Source organism: Anser anser, assembly GCF_964211835.1.
Source record: "Anser anser genome assembly, chromosome: 2".
NCBI classification, from domain to species: Eukaryota; Metazoa; Chordata; class Aves; order Anseriformes; family Anatidae; genus Anser; species Anser anser.
In genome coordinates, this window is record NC_139721.1 from 150,070,212 (window position 1) to 150,089,442 (window position 19,231).

At 41.0% G+C, this 19,231-nt stretch overlaps 1 protein-coding gene across 2 annotated transcripts; it reads left to right on the forward strand.

Annotated features, from left to right (window-relative positions):
• Nucleotides 1-207: 207 nt before the first annotated feature.
• On the forward strand, nucleotides 208-9,174 carry KLF6 (KLF transcription factor 6). Of its 2 annotated transcripts, none has more exons than XM_083822949.1 (4): nucleotides 208-720; nucleotides 3,461-4,034; nucleotides 5,762-5,885; nucleotides 6,310-9,174. In XM_083822949.1, exons 1-4 carry the CDS (start codon nucleotides 619-621, stop codon nucleotides 6,359-6,361), a joined length of 852 nt encoding a protein of 283 aa, XP_083679075.1. In that variant the 5' UTR covers nucleotides 208-618; the 3' UTR covers nucleotides 6,362-9,174. The 2 variants fall into 2 exon arrangements, 1 of the variants encoding a protein (XP_083679075.1); XR_014579184.1 differs by having other exon boundaries at nucleotides 210-720; nucleotides 5,762-6,027; nucleotides 6,181-8,768.
• The last annotated feature ends 10,057 nt before the right edge of the window (nucleotides 9,175-19,231 follow it).

The window sequence follows — 19,231 nt, forward strand, 5'->3', positions numbered from 1 at the left end:
ACTCTGACATCATCGGCACGCGGGGCGCGGGGCGCGCGGCGGGGATTGGGCGGCGGCGGAGCGGGCGGCGTCACGGGATCACGAGGGGCGGGGAGGGAGGGGGGAGAGAGGAGGAGGAGGAGGAGGACGGGGAGGGAGGGGGAGGGAGAGAGAGGGGGGGCGGGCGCGGGGGGGGGCGGGGGCGGCGGCGCGGCCGGGCCGGGCTTTGAGCGGGGAAGTTTTGCAGGGGGCTGCATTCGCAGCAGCGCCGTGTTTGCAAATATTGAGCCCGCTCCTGCGCCAGGGTCCTCCGCCGGCCGCCTCGGGAAAGCCGTCCTTTGCCTTTGCCGTGCGATTAAACTTTGCATGAAACTTCGGGTCTTTTTTCCTCCCTAAGCTCCTCAAGGAATTAATATATATATATATATCTCCGTATATATAAAATATTTTTTTTATTTTTTATTTTTTAATATTTTTTTTTTTTCTTCTTCTTCTCTGGAAGGAAGGGGGGGGGGGGCTTGGAAACTGAGAGCTGAGGTTTTTGACACCCCCCCGGCACACCCCCCTCGCACATAAAGGAGGCATCTCTCGTGGTGTTTTTGGTAACCAGCAGTGACTTTTGTTGTTGCAACTTGAGCCATGGATGTGCTCCCCATGTGCAGCATCTTCCAGGAACTCCAGATTGTGCACGACACGGGGTACTTCTCAGCCTTGCCGTCCCTGGAGGAATATTGGCAACAGGTAAAACGAGGATGTCGATGTTGTTGTTGTTGTTGTCGTATTTTTTTTTTTTTTAAAGCCGTATTAAAGGATGAGCGGATTGAAAGAGGAGGAAAAAAAAAAAAAAAAAAACCAACCAAGTGTCAGCGGCGAGTTTGGGGAGATCTGAGCACAAATACCTAGCGACGTTTGGAAGCAGGTGTTTCGCTTTTAAATTGCACGGCGTTTTTTGATTTTTTTTTTAAATTTTTATTTTTATTTTTTTCAATTTTTTTGAGAGCCCCGAGGTGAAGGCGAAGAGCTGCCCGTCTCCCTGCCCGGCCCCGCAGCTCCCCGGCCCCTGGGCTCCGCACCGGGTCCGGGCAAAAGTTTTGCTCCGGTGCCGGCTCCGGGCTCCGCAGCTGGGTCTTGTCAGCCCGGCTCCCCGCCTCGGCCACGGGCTGCCTTTCCAAGCCTGCTGTTATTATTTTTATTATTATTATTATTATGCATTATTTCCTAGCGATGATGGGAAGAACCACGCACGGGTGTACGTGCACATCTGTGCACGTATATATATATAATGTATACATGTATGTGTATAATGGAGCTATTCCCCAGCGCAGGGAGCTTTGCAGAGTTGTCAGTCATATGACAGCGCTCCCCTTGTGCTAATTGCCTTGGTGGGGAAGGAGGAAGAACGGAGGCTCCTTCCCTTTAATGGACATATTTCGTTGCCTTTTTTCCTTCCCCTCCTTTCTCGCCCTAATCCGCTCCGAGCGGGGGGCTCCGCTGACAGCCCCGCTCCGGGGTGCGACGGGGACCACAGCCGGTACCTGCTGGCGAGGCGAAGGAGCCTACCCAAGAAGGTCGAAAGGCAAAGATGCAAAGTGCTACAGCCTTCACATGCCTCCTTATTGTATGCAATCACCCCCCACCCCTTATATTTTATTTCATATTTTTTTTTCCTTCCCTCCCCCCTTCCCCTTTCAAAGAGGCAGCCTCATAGTACGTGATTGAAATGGAGCTAAGTAGTTTCCTTCAGGCATTTGGGTTTTTGGCAAGGGGCCAGCCCTCTTTCCCAGTAGCCTTCAGAGGCATTTAAACTCAGAGAGAGAGAGAGCTTCGCTCCGGTCCCCATTACTATAATCTACCTAATGAGGAATTTAAATTAGCCGGGAATATTAAAGTTTAACAAGATCTTAATAAATGCTCCCCCCCCCCCTTCCCTTCTGATTTCTCGGAAAATCAATACACTATTGTGTCGTCCCTATCGAAACCCTTTTTTGTTGTCAACGTGCGTTGCAAACCAGTTATCTAATTACAGGCAAATACCTAAACGCCGTGTGCAGCGCCGGGGTTGTTTTCGTCTTGTTTTGTTGTTTTTGTGTTGTTTTTTCCCCCCCCCATTTTTGCCCTCGCTCCTGGCCTGGTCACAACATGTGACCCAGTTTACTGGGGGAGACGGGAGGCAGATGGGAAGGGGCTGTGAGGGAATGTGTGGCATTTGGGATCAGGTTTTGCTACCGGGCTGGGAAGGGATGATCTTGCTAAAATAAGTAGAGTTTGGTATGGAAACTTGGTGTGTCCTTTTTTTTTTCTGTGTAACGCTTCCATATGGATCGTTTCCTATAGTGGAAAGAATAATCCCAAAACATCAGCTTGTTGCCATAACAGTTCGTACCCTTTTTTGTTCTCCTCTGCAAATGGCTAGAAAGTCAGCAGGGTAATTGAAATTGAAAACCGCAGCTTCACCCATTTAGGGTGGTTTTGTTTTTTGTTTTGTTTCGTTTCATGGAGTGGAGAGGAATGCGGCTGGGGGGGGGGAAGTTGTCCATGTACTGTTGCATGTATATTTGAACAGAGTACTTTCTTGGCAGATGGACAGGATTTTAAAAGGAAGTCTCCTTTGGCATTGCGTGAAAGAAAGCGAGCGATGACTCATACAGTTGCACTCTTGGCCAGTAGATAAAGTTCTTGTTCATTGTGGGACTCCCAGCAGGACCTCAGAGTAATTTCCCGTTTCGCATCCTATAGAATAGGACGTTTCTATTCGGGAACTTTTTTCTCCCCTCTCTTCTGTCACCGAAGTTCCCCCCCTTGTTCCTCCAACCGTGCAGGGGAGCAGCCCGAGCTATGTGGCGTGCATGCCAATACGCTTGGAAATGACATTCTTTGAAAGTCGAGCATGCAGTGTTCTCATGCACAGGAAATGGGAGGACGTCTGCTGCTCCATTGATGGCCCCAGAAGACGGGCCGGCAGCTCCGCAGCCATGCTGAAATGTGGCTTTGTTTTCTGACGCGGCGTTCGGGCTTTAGCTGCCTGTCAGAGCACATTGTGTTCGCCCGGGTCCCTTCAGCCTCGTGTTTGTGTGAGGGAGATGCAAAACAACTTGACGTTAGGCAGAGCGCGAGAGTGAAGTGTAATTATTTGTTGTGGCTCTCTATGGTCCCTTTTCAACGTCAGCCTGCTAAAACACAGATTTTTATGATGAGAGTGATGATAATTTGAGTGACTCATTAGAATGCCATTTTGCAAACCCAAGCTGACTTGCACCTTCAGCTGTGTGTTTGAACTCCTGCCCAGGTCTTGAGAAGCGATTTCTTTTCATCATAACAGTCACCTAGTTACGGCTGGAGGAGCCTTTAATTTGTTTTGAACCTAGAAACCTCAAATCGAACGTACTACATTCCTGCATGCTTTTTGAAGTGTAAAATACAATTGGGTTTATTTTGAGCCAGCTTGTAACTTTCCTCTTTTTTCTCCTTCTCTTTCACCTAGACGTGTTTGGAGCTGGAACGGTATCTTCAAAGCGAACCCTGTTATGTATCTGCATCTGAAATCAAATTTGATAGCCAAGAGGATCTCTGGACCAAAATTATTCTGGCACGTGAGAAAAAGGAGGAATCTGAACTGAAGAGCACGTGTGTCCCAAAAGAGGACAGCCCTACTAGTCAGAACTTAGAGACCAACAGTTTGAATTCTGACGTGAGCAGTGAATCTTCGGACAGCTCCGAGGAGCTCTCGCCCACGACCAAGTTTACCTCTGACCCTATAAGCGATGTTTTAGCCAGTTCAGGAAACTTGAGTTCATCTGTCACTTCCACTCCCCCTTCGTCTCCTGAGCTGAGCAAGGAGCCTTCTTCCCAGCTATGGAATTGTACGCCGGGTGAGTTGCATTCACCGGGGAAAATTCGTACCGGTACCGCTGGAAAGACTGCAGAAAAAGGTACCCCCGCCAATGGTGACACCTCGCCAGATGGCAGAAGGCGTGTTCACAGGTGTCACTTTAACGGTTGCAGGAAAGTTTACACCAAAAGTTCACATCTGAAAGCACATCAGCGCACTCATACAGGTTAGTAACCGAATGCTTGTTAAGAGTTGGCAAGTACTGCAGGGAATACCCCTGACGGTGGTGGTGTCACGGCCTTACACAATCGCTGGGTGGGAGCCCAGGTTTGGAGAGATGATGTAATAGTGCGAGAGGCTTACCAGCATGGGCGACATCACTTCCTCATTCTCTTCGTAAGCCGGCTGAAGCCAAGGCAGTTGGCTGTGGATGAGTCTGCTGTCATAGCAAGTATGAGCCACTCGTTTAACTAGGCAATCCTTGGGAAACTGCAGAGGCATGTGGTCTTCGGGAGCACTCGCTAGCCAAAAGAGACGCTATACCTCTGTTCACAATTTATTTCCAAAGCAAAAGCTAACTGAGACTTTCTTGAGGAGAAAAAAAAAAAAAAAGGAATGGCATATCCAAAAGCTGGATGGATCGGGATCGCAAAGTAGCATAAGAGCCTGTCTTCATGGTCCACTGTACATTGGGTCTATTCAACCAGACATCCCAAGGCCTTGATTATATAAAGTACAGCTATAGTTGTAAATAATTTAACAGTTTTGTGTGCCATTTTGTCAGCAAAAATCTTGGAAAGCCATGGTGCGTTGTAGTTCTTCTAATATATCTGCCTAATTGGACTTGCAAATGTATGATTGACTGTATAATTTTATCCCAAAATACTGAGAAACAGCATTTTATTGTTACGGAATCTGAATGGAAAAAAAATAATCCTGTGTGTTATTGGGAAAGAAAGTGAGGAAGGTAGACACTTCAGGACTTTTATAAATATTTTATGGTTGAAGTAGCATGCTGATTTGCTTGTTTGAGTATTAATATTCAACATCTTTTTATGACAGCAGTTAGATGTGTAGAGCTCTGCCTTGGCTCAGTAGTCATCGCTTAATGTGAGGAATTAGTTAGGCGTTCTTGGTGTGCAAATCCAAAGACCTATGCAGTTTTTTTTCCCCATGATGTGGAAAGAGAATTCACGGAAGAGATCCTGTTTTGACTCATGAGCTCAGCATTTTGTGGCTTTTATGGGAAGTCTGAGCAAGCTTGGATGCTCCCATTGTCAGGCAGAAGTCCGATAAAACGAGATTATTTTGAGAGGAAAGAGCAACTTCCACTGAAACCGTGGTGGTTGAGCAGACATAAATAGCTGCCGGCCTCAGAAGTATTGCAGAACTGTTGTCCCGGTGCTGTCTGGCTGAGAACGTTCCTGTGAATGGAAGTGGTATTTCTTGAATGCTAAAATAGCAATGTTCAAAGTGCTGTGCAGGCTTTTCCAAGAAAATGTAGCTCAGCAGAAGGAGGTTGCATGTTATACAGATGAGTGAATGACAGAGGACTTTGATGCAATACAGTAGCCTAATTGCATCTGGGAGCCTAGCTGCGCTGTCTTTAATCACCTTCGTGAGGTCCATGCTACCTGTTTGGGAGTCAGGGTGCTATTACAGATGAACAGGAATGGTACAAGGTTGGATTTCTTTGTTTCCTGAGAACCTGTTTAATCGCTTTTTGTAACAAGAATGAGATTATTTGATGTGCTGTTGCAGCACAATAGTTAAGTAGGAATCAGGTGGATGAATTTTGCCTTCTTTGCCTACATGTTTTGAAGCATTCAGATATGTTAAATAAAATTGACGGTCTTTAGGGGGTGGAGGAGGTTTACATAGAAAATGACTGGGATAGCACCGATCTTTGTTTGAGTGAAGTCGTGACTAACATATAATCTGCTTTCTTTGTAGGGGAAAAGCCTTACAGATGTTCATGGGAAGGGTGTGAGTGGCGTTTCGCAAGAAGTGATGAATTAACCAGACACTTCAGAAAGCACACTGGTGCCAAGCCTTTTAAATGTAGTCACTGTGACAGGTATGCGACTGAAATGCACCTTTTAAAATAGTTATTTTTAACACTTGCTGGAAAGTGAGTCTAGGCTGCCTTTCACAAGGTTCATTTGTGAAGGAATCGCTTGGGGACACAATTGTGTCTAGTATTTTTAAGGGATTATTATGCCTTCATAGTGGGAAAAAAATGTTTTACTAATCACCTGGATATAGTTTGTAGCCTGATGGTGCAGATTAGTGTTGTGAAATCCCCAGTGCTACCACCTACCTGCAGAGCACCCAGGTGCCTGGGGACGCCTTGAGTGCTCCGGTGTCTCCAGGATTGCCCCATCCCTCCTCCCCCGGCCGCGGTATGGAGCCGCAGAGCATGGGGGGATCTTGACCTCATAAAATGTGCCATGAGTGCACCCAACCCTCATCTAACACGCCATCTTTCTCTTTCCTTGCAGGTGTTTTTCCAGGTCCGACCACCTGGCCCTTCACATGAAGAGACACCTCTGAGTGGGTCACGAGGTGAATCCTGTGGGCTAAGAGGCGTCAAGGTTGAAGAGCCTTGAGCGGAGGGATGCGTGTTCCAGCCAAAGCATGCCATTTTGCACCCTACCCAGTTGCCTCCAGGACCTCTCTTCCTTGAAGGTCTTTTGAGGGCTAATAAGTCATGTAAGAAACGGCATAGCAACCGCGGTGCGTGATGTTTGGGGTTTCCTGGACTCATACACTGGTATCTAACCTTCTGAGTGGCTCCTAAGCCTTTTGCCGTGAGCATGTGCACTGAGAATGTCAATGATTGGGCGACTGTGTGCTATGAGGATCTATTGACGACTGTATGCTGAGGCACATTTTTTTTCTTGTGGTTGTTTTATAACTGTAAGAGAAAAAAAAATAGTCTGAATGTCTTGTATGTGAGGAATATCTTGTGAGATGGGACGACCACCAATCATTTCCAAGGGGTGGGGGGAGGGGTGTCTGCACCTTTTTCGAGGGAAAACGGAGAGGGGAAGGGGGGAATAAAAAGAGTCAGGATGCCAGAATGGAGATGGGGACCTCCCCGTTCCTGTGTGAGAGGAGCTTTAGGTGTCTGGTGCAGCTATTAAACGTGCAATGTGTCAAGTAGCTTGTTTTACTTGCTACAGAGCTCATTTGTAATCCATTGTATAAGCTGTGTATTTACAAATGTAACACAACTATAACTTTTCATTATAATACAAAGGTTATTGCATGGTTCTGGGGAACTATATGCTTTTCCATTCTTTAATCAGGACTGCAGTTTTGATTCCAGTTAAGAGCAGCTAAAATACAATTGGTCTAATGTTACATAATGTATGGAACATGAATAATTTTTTCTGTTGGGTGGATAAAACCACTATTGGTTAGAAACTGATTTTTCTCATGCAGCTAATTTTTCTCTTATTTATGCCTTGAGGACTAACTTCTGGTTTTCTAGCTGTTAATGCACTGTTGACCTTAATAATGGTGCCTTATGCAAGTGACCTTCTCTTGTAGGGGGTCTTATACAGGGGTATGGGTGATGCATGCTTTATTAAGGCTCTCTTTTCACCTGGCATTGTACTGTATCAAATGTATAATATGAGGGGAAAAAAAGGTTACTTCCAGGGTCCTCCTTTACAAAGACAAATATAGAGAAAAGTCATTCATGTCAGTACAGTATTTGTTTAACTTAGACAATTTGACTGTGTTACAGTATAATGCATATGCCAATTGAATACCTGACCAGTTCTGCCACCTTGAGACTTTTTTTATATTGACCTTGCACAACAACTGTGTATATACACACCCCAACTGTACTTAATATGTCAAGTTTTCATACATATTAAAGATACAGAAGTATTAAAAGATGTATTTGCTTAAAAGGCACAAGTTTCACATCTATATATCTAGCTATCTGTTGGTCATACAGAAAGAAACTATATTACTTTTTTTTTAAAAAGTGGGCAGAAAAATAATTGTGTATGTATATTTGTGTGTACAGTCTGTGTATGTGTGTATATATATAGATAATATATAAATATTTTTTTTAAAAGGAAAAAAAATTAGAACACATAGCTAGAAAATGCCACAGCCCGTCAAAATATCCCCTCCCCCCCAACATGGTCATTAAGGAGACAAAGAAATGAAAGATACAGTTATTAAAATCTAGCATTTTTAGAGGCTTTACCTTTAGCTTAATGCTATGCTAAAGGCTTTGTTGGCATTCAGTTCTTCTCAGACTGCTGACTGTGTTTTGTAGTTATTAGGTTGTCTGGAATAGCGTATCTGTGGCCATATAAGAATGATATGAACTGAGTATTGGCATGCTAAAAGAATATTAGCTGTGTGCAGATGAAGTACACTCATATTTTGGCCTTCCGGCTTATGGGAGGACCTGTGAGTGAGCTAGTTGTTGTGGTGGTTGAGCTCTAATTTTGCATAGTTCAGCTAAAATAAAGACTGTTTTTTCCTAGAATAGAAATAGTCTGTCCAAAAGCAGTATTTTTATTTTTTTTAAAACCAGCTCACTACAGTTGATGCAATGAAACATGTGATCTGTTTCTTTTTTCTATTTATTATTGGTCTTGCTTACTATGCTAATATTTTGGTATATCTTCCTGGAAATGTATGTAGATAAGTGGTTTAGGAAAAAGTATATGCAAGTGATCTGGTTCTAAGGAACATGCAGGCTTAAATCATTCTCATTTCATTTTTGTTTTAAATTGCCTGAAAATGCACTTTTTTTCCCTCCCCCCCGAAAAAAAAGAGGATAAATGGATTTCTATTTAGGTGTGTTTTTTCTTTTTTCTTTTTTTTTTTTTTTAAACTCCTTGTTTGCAATGTCATTGGCTTAGCCATACTTCTGAAAAATAAGAAAGTAAACAAAAGCAAAAAAAAAAAAAAAACAACCCCAAACAAACAAACAAAAAACATTAAACTTGCACTGGCTTGTCTCAATTGTGAAATACCATCAGACTTGTGTGGATGGGGTGGGGCTGTGTGCCATATGTCAAATGCCTGTAATTTTCTTAATAAGCAAGTACATTTTGTTCAGGTGATAACTGAGCCTCAATCAAGCTGAAAAATAAAAAATAAAAATAAAAAAAAAACATTTTTGCTTGAAATTTAAGAAGAAAAAGTTTCTATTAGTGAAATTTCTTTTTTTGTTTTTGAAGCACCCTGTTATCTAAAGAATCTCTTTGTAAGATTTTTGTAAAAATTTTGTTTTACAAGATTTTATTTGAAATTGTTTTTTGCAAGATTGTTATATTTCTGTATGAATGTATTTTTTATTGGAATAACATAAAAAGAAATTCTTATCAGCATCATGTGTCTGGCTTCATCTTTCCCATCTCTGAAGGCATACATACCAATGTCAAATACTATGTTGATGCCTTCTCTTGAGCCATCTGATCTCACATACAAATATCTTTGGGTCAGGTCACTTCGTGGAAGACAAGCACTGGTGAGAAAATAACTTTGGCAGTAGAAGCATATCTTCCATATCTGAAAAGCTGTTGTTGATTCAACTTCTGTTCTCAGCGGAATAAATAGTTAACACGATTTTTACTACAAGACCACACCTTTATTCCAAATCGCTTGTTCTGAAGAGGTGAATGCATGTGGGAAATGTGATTCAGTGGGCATTTAAAGTGAAGGAAATAAACAGAAAGGAGATGGCTGGCCTAGAAGCACCTGCCCATAACTACTCCAGCTGGCTGTGGGCCTCTGAGCTGTCCCATCACTGAGAAAGCAAGCCCGAAACCTCCAAGGCGCATCTCTGGGAAGGAACCACGTGAAGCCTGCCTGGTCTACATGCATAGATCCGAGCCTGCTGTGGGGCTGACTTGACCCACATGCTGGTAACATTCAGCCAGCCAACTGCAAGCCTCTATATGAACAGCATTTTTTCAGAACAATGGCTCTTCAAAGCATGACTGGCATGTACACTGACTTTGGACGCATGCAGAATTTGTTTTATGTTGCCTTGTGGCTTCTGCTTCACTCAGGGTTGTGGTAAAAGTCCCTTAAGCATCGAGAAAAACCATTGGCAGGAATAGCAAAGTTACACGCTGAGAAACTGACTTTAAACATGTGAAATGAGTTCACAGGATTTGAGCGCTCATGGTTTAAAATTAGAAATGTTATAAAAATGAAGCAGAAAAAAGAATGAATAAGTCCAAACTGAGGTGGAAGGGGTAGGTGGGAGAGACCCTTGCCACCTACGTCAGCTTTGCAGTGGGCTGGTAAGCAGACAATATGCCTCTGTATAGGCAAGGAAAATGGCAATTTAAACAAAATCCTGATCTGTAATGAGAGGGAGATACCACATTTTATCGCTTCCATTACCTCGCACAATGAAACCTGTTCTGGGAAACTCAGTCACAGTTGCAACAGAAATAATAAAGGTTACAGAGATTTAGGGATTGTGACATTTTGCCTTCTCAACTGTATACAAGATAGAAATGGAAATATTTTTGAAGAACTGAGCTTGACCTTGGGGGTTCTCCACCCAAAATGTTCAATGGGTGTGTAATGCAGAACAAGGACTGGCAAATTTTTGTCTGTTTACTGGGTGTGTGTCCTCTAGGGCTGTGTCTTACCGTACCTTAAAAAAAAAAAAAAAAAGGCCCAATAATTCCACTGCTACGGCTGTTATTGATATTCCACTCCCCTCTTTTCAGATTGTTAAAAAAAAAAAGCGGGGGGTGTTCACAAAAAAATGCTAGTGACAGAGCTATTGGGCAACAAGGAAACAGCAAAGAAGAAAGCAATAGCCATTTCAGGGTTAGTGCATTTCAACATATATGTCTACTGCAGACTTGCTTAATTCCAGGTTTTGAAACCCAGAGCAAATGGGAAGGGGTGTGAGTTTAAGAGTAAAAATGTCAGGTGGCTTAGACAGAGTGCAGACTTTGATGAGTAGCCTCAGCAAGTTCCAACAAATTCAAGGGAGGTTAACAAAGTGAAAAAGAGGACAGAGCTTCTAAGCCAACATGTTAGCTTCTTACTATAGAGGTCAGATACAGCATGCTTGTGCACTTAGGCACACTTACATGCACTCAAAGGTCAAGACGAAACAGTTAAAATCCCCAAACAGAACCTGTTTTTATTTTTTTTAACTTGGGTGTGAAAAAATCCTGGCATAAAAGTGGTCAGTGCAAGTAGGGCAAATCGCAGTTTACCAACTTATTTGAATGACTATATTTATTGTAAGTACAGATGACTTTAAAGTTCACAATAGACAAATGTTTGTTATTTTCTTAAATTGGATGTTCATATTGTCTAAATATTGCCATCTCTCCCCCTCTAAACCATATTATGAATTGTCACAAGCTGAATCTAGATTTGTGCCTGTGAAAGCATATTGAAGACAAACTGTATTTTATCCTTTCCTCTTTAGAAGTTGTTTACAGTACCTCTGCCTTTGTATTTGTCTTTTTCCTCTCTCATTCTTCTCAACTACTTGAGCATTCACTCTTTATTTTCTTTAATTGCACTGAAAGCCCAGAGGAATAAAAACAACCTCTGTAAATCGCACAAATGACAGTAGAGAAATTAGAGACAAGAAGAAGGAAAAACACTATGGTGACTGTTTCAAAAAGTAGCTGAGTGTTATTTATACATCCCCAAAGGTGTATGTAATATCACATATTCTCACAACAGAGAGAGATGACCTTCAATAAGAGGAAAGGTCCATTCTCCACCAATTGGAGGTCTCCTTAACCTTGCATGTAGAGAAGAGTTAAGGTAAAGGGAGCTCTAACTACGTAGGAACAGGGGTGACAGGTAAAGGTTTGCCCTCTGCCTTTAAAAGTGTAAAAGGAACTACGTTCCCTCCTTGTTCCTCCATTCTTCAAGAATTCATTGGAGACAAAATGGTTTGGAAAAGAAAGCTCTGCAACACCTCTTCCTCAAGCTCTCCAGCTTTGCTTCCTCAGGTATTATCAGTTTATAAGGCAGGCAATGGAACCAATACATCAGTTCTTTATTTCTGGCGACAAGATACCTAGCAGCCTGTGCTACCTCTGTAGAAGTCTGCCTGCTTTTGCTTCATCCTATGGGATCGTGTAGCCATGAGGCATTAACAGGTACTTCTTAAATAAAGCCTCTGACATGGCAAGAAACTCCACTGAGATTATGAAATCCAAGGCAATAGTATCTTTATTTTTTTTCCCTTTATCTCTTTTACCCTTTACACTGGCTGTTTCATCCCTTATTCATGGTCCCTAGGTATATGACATTTATTTTTGATCAAACTTGTAGCAATACTGTCTCATAACCATTTGAGCTCTTACATATAAGGGAGAATGAGCAGATGGAGTATTGCTTTTGCACATAGGTCTACAGAGGTTTAATCAGTCTAGGATTCATTGGAGGTACCCTGGGAAATAAGGGTTTGCAGGTTGCTGCATTAATATTGTGAGGCCTTGGTCAAAAGCTCATTTAAGTCAAGGAGAAATTCCTCACTGAATTCAACTGACTTCAGACACGGTCATTTTTCCATAGAGCTGAACCTGAGGAGGAGGTAGATTTGAAATCCGTTCAAAAACAAATTTTGATTCAATGACATTTATGACTGTATTTTATCAATTTCCCCTGAACATTTGATAGCTGGAGTTTACAAGTGCAAGCATTACAGAAATGATTTTTTTAACAGAAATATGATTTTTTTTTGCTGAAATTTATTTTTGATTGCAGACTGATGATAAACACTTGCAATTTGCAATGCAGTTTCAGTTACACAACAGCTACATAATCATTTTGTAGGTTACAGCAGTGACTGCCTTCAACTGTAATGTTTTCAATCTGAATGCTTCAAAAACTACTAGCCGAGAATTAATAACTGAAGAAATTAACTGCATTTGTAGGATACCATAGCAACAAAGGTGGCCTATGGCTTTAAAAAAAGTGCTGCATCAGACACAAGCTAGTACATTTTGTTAAAATAAGGAAAAACTATTCCAAAACTGTAATGGAGGCTACAGCTTGGTCGTGTTCTTGAAATATAGGTTTATAATTTGTCACAGGAAAAATAACTCCATAAAGCAAAGCCGCTAAGGTGTTTTAAGATGATCTATTATGCGGAGGTGTCTAGTGCAGCCATTTTGGATTGGTGTCATGATAGGAAACAGATGGTATATGTGTTTATGTTTAACATTTAAGGGGGTATAGAAAGCAATTGGGAGGTGATGCATTTTGTTAATGGGCAAGTAAAGCCTCGCACGTACAGTTAAAATAGAAGGTAAAAAAAAAGCAACATTTTTTCAGCACAAATGAGGCAGTGCAACAACACGTTTAAGTAGATTTATTTGACTTGTTTCACTTTAAATAATTTTAATGAGAAATTCTCTAAATGTTTTTGAGCGGAGATAGAAAGTAATCTGGTAACCACATGTCTTGATGTAAGCCAAGCTGTTCTTTAACAGCACTTTCTTTCAATACAATATAAATTTAGCTGGAATTAGCATTGCTGAATATTAGTCCCTCAGTGCCTCACTTGCTAAACCTCCATCTTCTTTTTATTGCCTCTGTGCATTTCAGAAGCAGAATGTGTGGTCAGTTCTGGACAAAGGCAAATTATCCAACCAGGCTGGGGAAGATGATGTATTTACAAAATTCTGTAACATAACAAACACTTCAGTAATAATTCAGGAAGGTAGCAGATCTGCACTGGATACAGAAACATAATTTTTTTTCCTGTATTGTGCTACTTTTTGGATTTGATACTGAATATATCAAAAAATCTAGTTACTCATGCAAAGCTGTATTTTTCTGAATTTTATGTACTTCACCTTACAGTATGTTATTTAATTTATAAGATTTATCTTTGAACCTGCACAGATAGTCAAAAACTATTGTTCATTTCCAAACTTCACTATGCAAGTTATTCAGTCTTCTAAGTTTCCCTTTATTTGCTTTTGCTAACTATGAAGAGGACATTGAGGGCAACAGGATTTTAATAGATCCTCGCTGTAATTAATTATTTATCAGCAGTAGAAGTATTAACGGTAGTAGTCAAACATCCAGAGGAGGCTGAGGTCTTACCGTGGTGAACCTACAGGGAGAGAGGCTACTCATCCAGGCTCTGCCTAATTAGACCACGGCACATTTGGAATTACTCACATGCAGAGAGAGAGAAAGCAGTTCTGTGAACTGGTCTGATCATCTCAGTGGTTTTCCTTTTCCCAGTCAGACAGATAATACTGTTGATATTTTACCATAATTCCATTCAATCCCATCTGCCTTTCACAGATGGACTCACCCTGGCCACCAGGATGAGAAATCACCACACAGAACACTGGGTTTCAATGCATTTCAGTGAGCATCTTTAGGTGTGATCTTGTAATGCCCATCCCTGTATCATGGAGCTGGGATATTTCTTGTCATTTCATGATTTTACTTTCTATTTCTTACTTTCTTCTTCTGGCAATAAGCTCAGTATATTCTGTCTGAAATTTTTGCATGTACTGAGATTTCTCCTTAATTTGAAAAAAAAATTGTTAATAATTAATCTTTAATCCCACAGAGAGAAAAGAGTAAATAAGAGATGTAATAATGTTATAGTATTAATGGAATTTGAGCCTCAGTAGGAAATAGATGCATTATTCATAAGGATTGATGGTCTTTAGTGTCCCAACATCCCCTTGTGGGGCTTAGGAGGTATTAGACTGGTCACTGCAGAGAGGGCTGCTCTAATGTTCAGTAAGCTAAACTAAAAATATAGCAAGAATTATAAAGCAAAACCTAATCAAATCCTAAATATAAATATGATTATACAAATCCAACCCTTAGTTATCTCCAGAAACCACCCTGCCTCAAAGGGTTGTCAGTGACTTGTCCCTTATTATCTTTAATCAAGCAGAAGAGAGAGGCATTGAACGCCACAGTGGTTCCGCACAAAAAGGCACGGCAGGTGAAATCTATAGAGCTGTGCTCCTCGCTATACGTGTGCCACTGGCCAGCCCCACTCTGCTAACGAAAGGGAGGGTGAGAAGGAGACAAAGGGATGTAGTGTTTTCACAGCACATGTGAAGTCTCCTGTAGCTTCTTCTAATTTCAGTCCCCAAAGTCCAGACCACAGATGCTTTGTAGGGCAAAAACTCAGCCTGGATGCCTGTAGGTAAAAATTCTGTGGTAACACACAACAAAGCAGCTGACTAAAGGAGATTTCTGCAATAAGGTTTCCAGCACTTACACAGATGGGATATACCCAGACCTGGGTCTCTGTGCTTTCTGACAGGACATTATTTATCTTAACTATAATGCACAATTTAAAACCAAAGGAAAAAAAAAAAAAAAAAAGTGATTGTATATTCTTTCATTTATCCAAACAGATTAGGCACTACAGTTTGAATATCTGTCTGAGAGGCTAAAACTACTAGTCGCCAAACAAAAGTAAATGTGTAATTCAATATTAAAAATATATTTTCCATTACACATTAAGTATCGCAGGATAATGATGAAGTCATAAAAGACTAATGTGTTTAGCCAGGACAGAAGGAAGAAGATTAAAAAGAGAATAAAGAGCTGTGGGATACGGCTCCTTTTGACACAAAGGGCAGCACCCAAAGTCTGTTCAGGCAAATATCCATGCGTGCGGATTGTTTAATTCAAAGCAGATATATGCCTTGATTTTGTAATAACCTCTATGTAAACAGTCTTCGGACCCTCACCTGCTGTCCTGTGAGACACCAAAAAACAGTGCAGGACTTCCTCACTGGTAGAGCCCCAGAAGTCCTCATGCCTCCTGGGGCTGTGCAGCCAAGGTCTGGGGGAGCAAGGATGAAGCACTTTGTGACCAAGGGGTCTGAAAACATGTCAGAGCAGACTTGCTGAGACATCTTCAACCTGAATACTGGCTTTTTTCAATGTTTTGTGTGAGCATCACCTTTGTACTTTTAGAGGTAACCCATACCAGAAAAAGAAGAGGCAAGTATTTCCCTTATCCTCCATGCATTTTTCTATGTACGTTCCATCTATGACATGTAGGTATGAGTTAATATTTAAAGCTAAAATTATGTTCTTAATTTTAATTCATTAATAAAGAAAGAATAATGGCTGAAAATAAGGATCCTAAGAATGCTCAGGTTTTTTTTTTTGGTTAAAATTTATATAGATATGTGCACACATGCACATAAATGAAAACAGATTTTCTTGTGTAGGATTTTTTTTTTTCTGTATACTGTTACATTTCAATAAAACAGTGTCCTTCAAGAATCATCTGTAGGACTGATAATAATACACCAGCCTTAAACTAGGGTGTAATACAAAACCAGATGAAAACACTGAACAAAATGAAACAGTCTGTGCTAGTAAGATGTATGCAAATAATAATAATAATAATAATAATAATAAACACTAAATGCAAAAATGTCAGCTATGAGAGTTCTTTTGAATTTAACACTTTGTGGTAATTTGAGCATGTCAGCATTGAGGTTGTTGATGGATGTTGTCAAACAGCCATAGTTCCAAGCATCCCTAAATTAGGAACCAGGTCTTAAAAAAAAAGGTCAAGATTGCCTTAAATGTCTGAGAATTTAAATAAATGATAATATGACACTGTTTTTATGTTTGTTTGTTTTAATTTAAATTCTGGATTTTGGATCCAGTAGGGTGTATTCAGAATAGGTTTTCATGATATTCTTCACAATGAAGGTTAAAAACTTCTTTTTAAAAGAAGGAAAGATAAGAAACTAAAAAATAAAAAAAAAAAAGACACATGACAATAGGTATTCAAGGTCATACTATAAAATGGTATGAACTTGTTACCTTGAGGCAAATGTATGCAAATAAAATTCTTTGCTAGAGTAAAGCCGTTGAGTTCTCCCGATTTCATAGGCCAGAATATATGGGCCATAATTTTCAGGCTGACAATGTCTGAAAAAAAGTTATTAAAGCAAAAATATCCCCCAAACCTGACAATGCTCTTCACCTAAAATCCAGGGAAGGTCCTTAAAAGTGCCTAAGGAACCTCATTAAGTATTTCTCTGTGGAAAGACTACATGAGCATTACTATGAAGTGATTTTTTTTTCCTCCTTTCTGCCGTTCCACCTAACATTTTTATCTTATTATTCTTAGCAGTGGTAAGTTACTATGACAGGAAGACAGAGTGGAAAATTAAGGCTTGTTAAGACTATTATACACCAAAAGGATCATGTCATAAATGAGATTTTAGTCTGCCCAGTTTGGGATGTAATTAAGTAATCATGTTCAAGGTGGATAGGTTTGAGACAATAAAAGGCCACTGGAGGTTGTTCAGTTTCAAAGGACCAAATCTTTTATGCTGAGAAGTTGTGGGGATGCTGTTTTGGCAGTGGTGTGGGACACAGCCTCCATCCCAGCAGTAGAACGTGGAGGGGCTTCTACCCCTGGGAAGGGTGGGCAGCCCCCGGGACCCCACTGTCCTTCAAGATGATCTTACTGCCAGGCCAAGGCTGGTTGTCCGTGTCTCGTTTTCCACGTGCATATCACCAGCGTGCATTAGCCTCTCGCTTGGGTCTGCAGGAGACCCTCAAGTGTAAGATCAACAAACGCAGCACCCTGTGAAGGAGTCGCATATGCTAAAAATTTCTCTATCACTTAATTCACTTTTGAGGAAAGTGCGTTTAAAGCCAGTCATCAAGGCTGTGAATAATGACCATGTTCCGATACGATGGACAACGAGGACGTGCCAACGAAACCGCAACAGAAAAACAGTGAGGCTTTTTCTTGGCTTTGGGAGAACACAATGAGGCTAATGTTGCTGCTTTTTCATATTTTCCTGTGTTATCAGCATGGAAAGCTGGGCAGGACATAGCTGAATCACTGCTCAGAAGTCAGTCCAAAATATGAGTGAGTCAAACAGTGTATAGGATACAGAGTGGCATGTGTGGTTAGTGTCAGAAAGGATTTAGTGCAATTCTTGAGGGCATAATGGATGATTTTTTTTTATTATTATTATTTTATTTTTTTGCCTGCAAGTAACCACAATCATTATATGAATCATTTGGGAGAATGATAATGAAAGATATCATATCATAAAGCTGCAATACAGAGTTTTTCACTGAAAACAGCAGCTTAGAAGAGCTTCAGAAATATGCTAACAAAGATGATACCTTGCTGGGATATCTATTATTACACACACACAAAGAGATTGAGCTGACGTGGGGGAGGTAGTGCTGGAGGAAGGAGAAAAAGGGAAGATGGATAATAAAATGTGAAAAATAATATTTTTTAAATGTGGTATTCCTCATTTCTGAATTCAATATTTAAATGCAGAGTTTGTATATATATTTTTCTCTTGTTATCTTTCTTCTTCCCGCCTTCCCTTTTTAATTCCTCAGAAGGACAGAGTAGGAAAAATATGTATTTTGCTCTTATATCTTTCCCTTTTTACAGTCTTCTGCTTCTTCAAATGGAAATGATAACTGTTTATGATTTCAAGCTGTGCAAGTGGCAAAATTTTAGCCAAGACTGAACTTCCTACTTTGGCAAAATAATTTTGTTTTCAATAAAATCTCTTGGGGGCAGGGGGCAAAAACTAAACACTGTATTTAAAAAGTCAGTCAACCTATAGTCTACACGGGCAGCTCCCTCACTCTCACTTTCTTTGCATCATATAGGAGTGTCATGGAAATGGGTGTCCTGGGGGATGTGAAGGTAAAAACACAGTGTGGAATGTGGCTCCCTCCTCATCCTCTTCAAAGAGAAAATTGTCCCTGAAAATAGCATATGTTGGTGGTCACATCCCTGCATGGGGGCTGTTGGCAGGAGGACCAGCCTCAGGCATGGAGTGGTGCCCATGCAGCTGCGGACAACCTATGGAAACCCAGCACCCTGCTCTCCCATCGCTGCCTCTGGAGCCTTCACCTGCATTTGCTTTCACAGCTATAGTGGAAGGACATTTCCCGTTCTGGCAGTTATATGCATGTTTTTCTACATTAATGTTACTGTAACGCAGTGTGTCATTATCTGCATTGCTATTGCCTCGGTATTTCCTGGTGATTTTGTCAGTCTCAACTTCTTTTTTTTTTTTTTTTTTTTTGTGGATTCCTAATGAGAGGCCATAGCTTAAGAAAAAAAAAATTACACAAAAGGTGTATTTTTGTTGTTAAGGCTTGCAAACAAAGAATGTCAAACAGTCAAACCTGTAAGGAATGAGGGAATTAAATTAGCCTACCTGTGTCCCACTGTGCTGAATCTGGCCCAGCTTTCTAGAAACACTGGTTCATCAAAAGCAGGTGGGAAGAAATCTAACTGGAACAGCAGGAGCAACTGGATTGTGAAGTTCACTCTTGTCACAAACCCTTTTCTTCTTCAACTTGTTAGGTATGAAATAGCTCATAAATACATTGAAGAATCCTTATTTTCCCCGCTCTTTTGGGGTACAGGGAATGACT

What these genes read in the sequence shown, in the direction of transcription:
- KLF6 (XM_083822949.1), top strand. Translation starts at nt 619, where the DNA reads ATGGATGTGCTCCCCATGTGCAGCATCTTCCAGGAACTCCAGATTGTG. An exon ending in ACATCAGCGCACTCATACAG is followed by an intron (nt 4,035 to 5,761) that starts GTTAGTAACCGA and finishes CTTTCTTTGTAG; the next exon opens with GGGAAAAGCCTTACAGATGT. An exon ending in AAATGTAGTCACTGTGACAG is followed by an intron (nt 5,886 to 6,309) that starts GTATGCGACTGA and finishes CTTTCCTTGCAG; the next exon opens with GTGTTTTTCCAGGTCCGACC.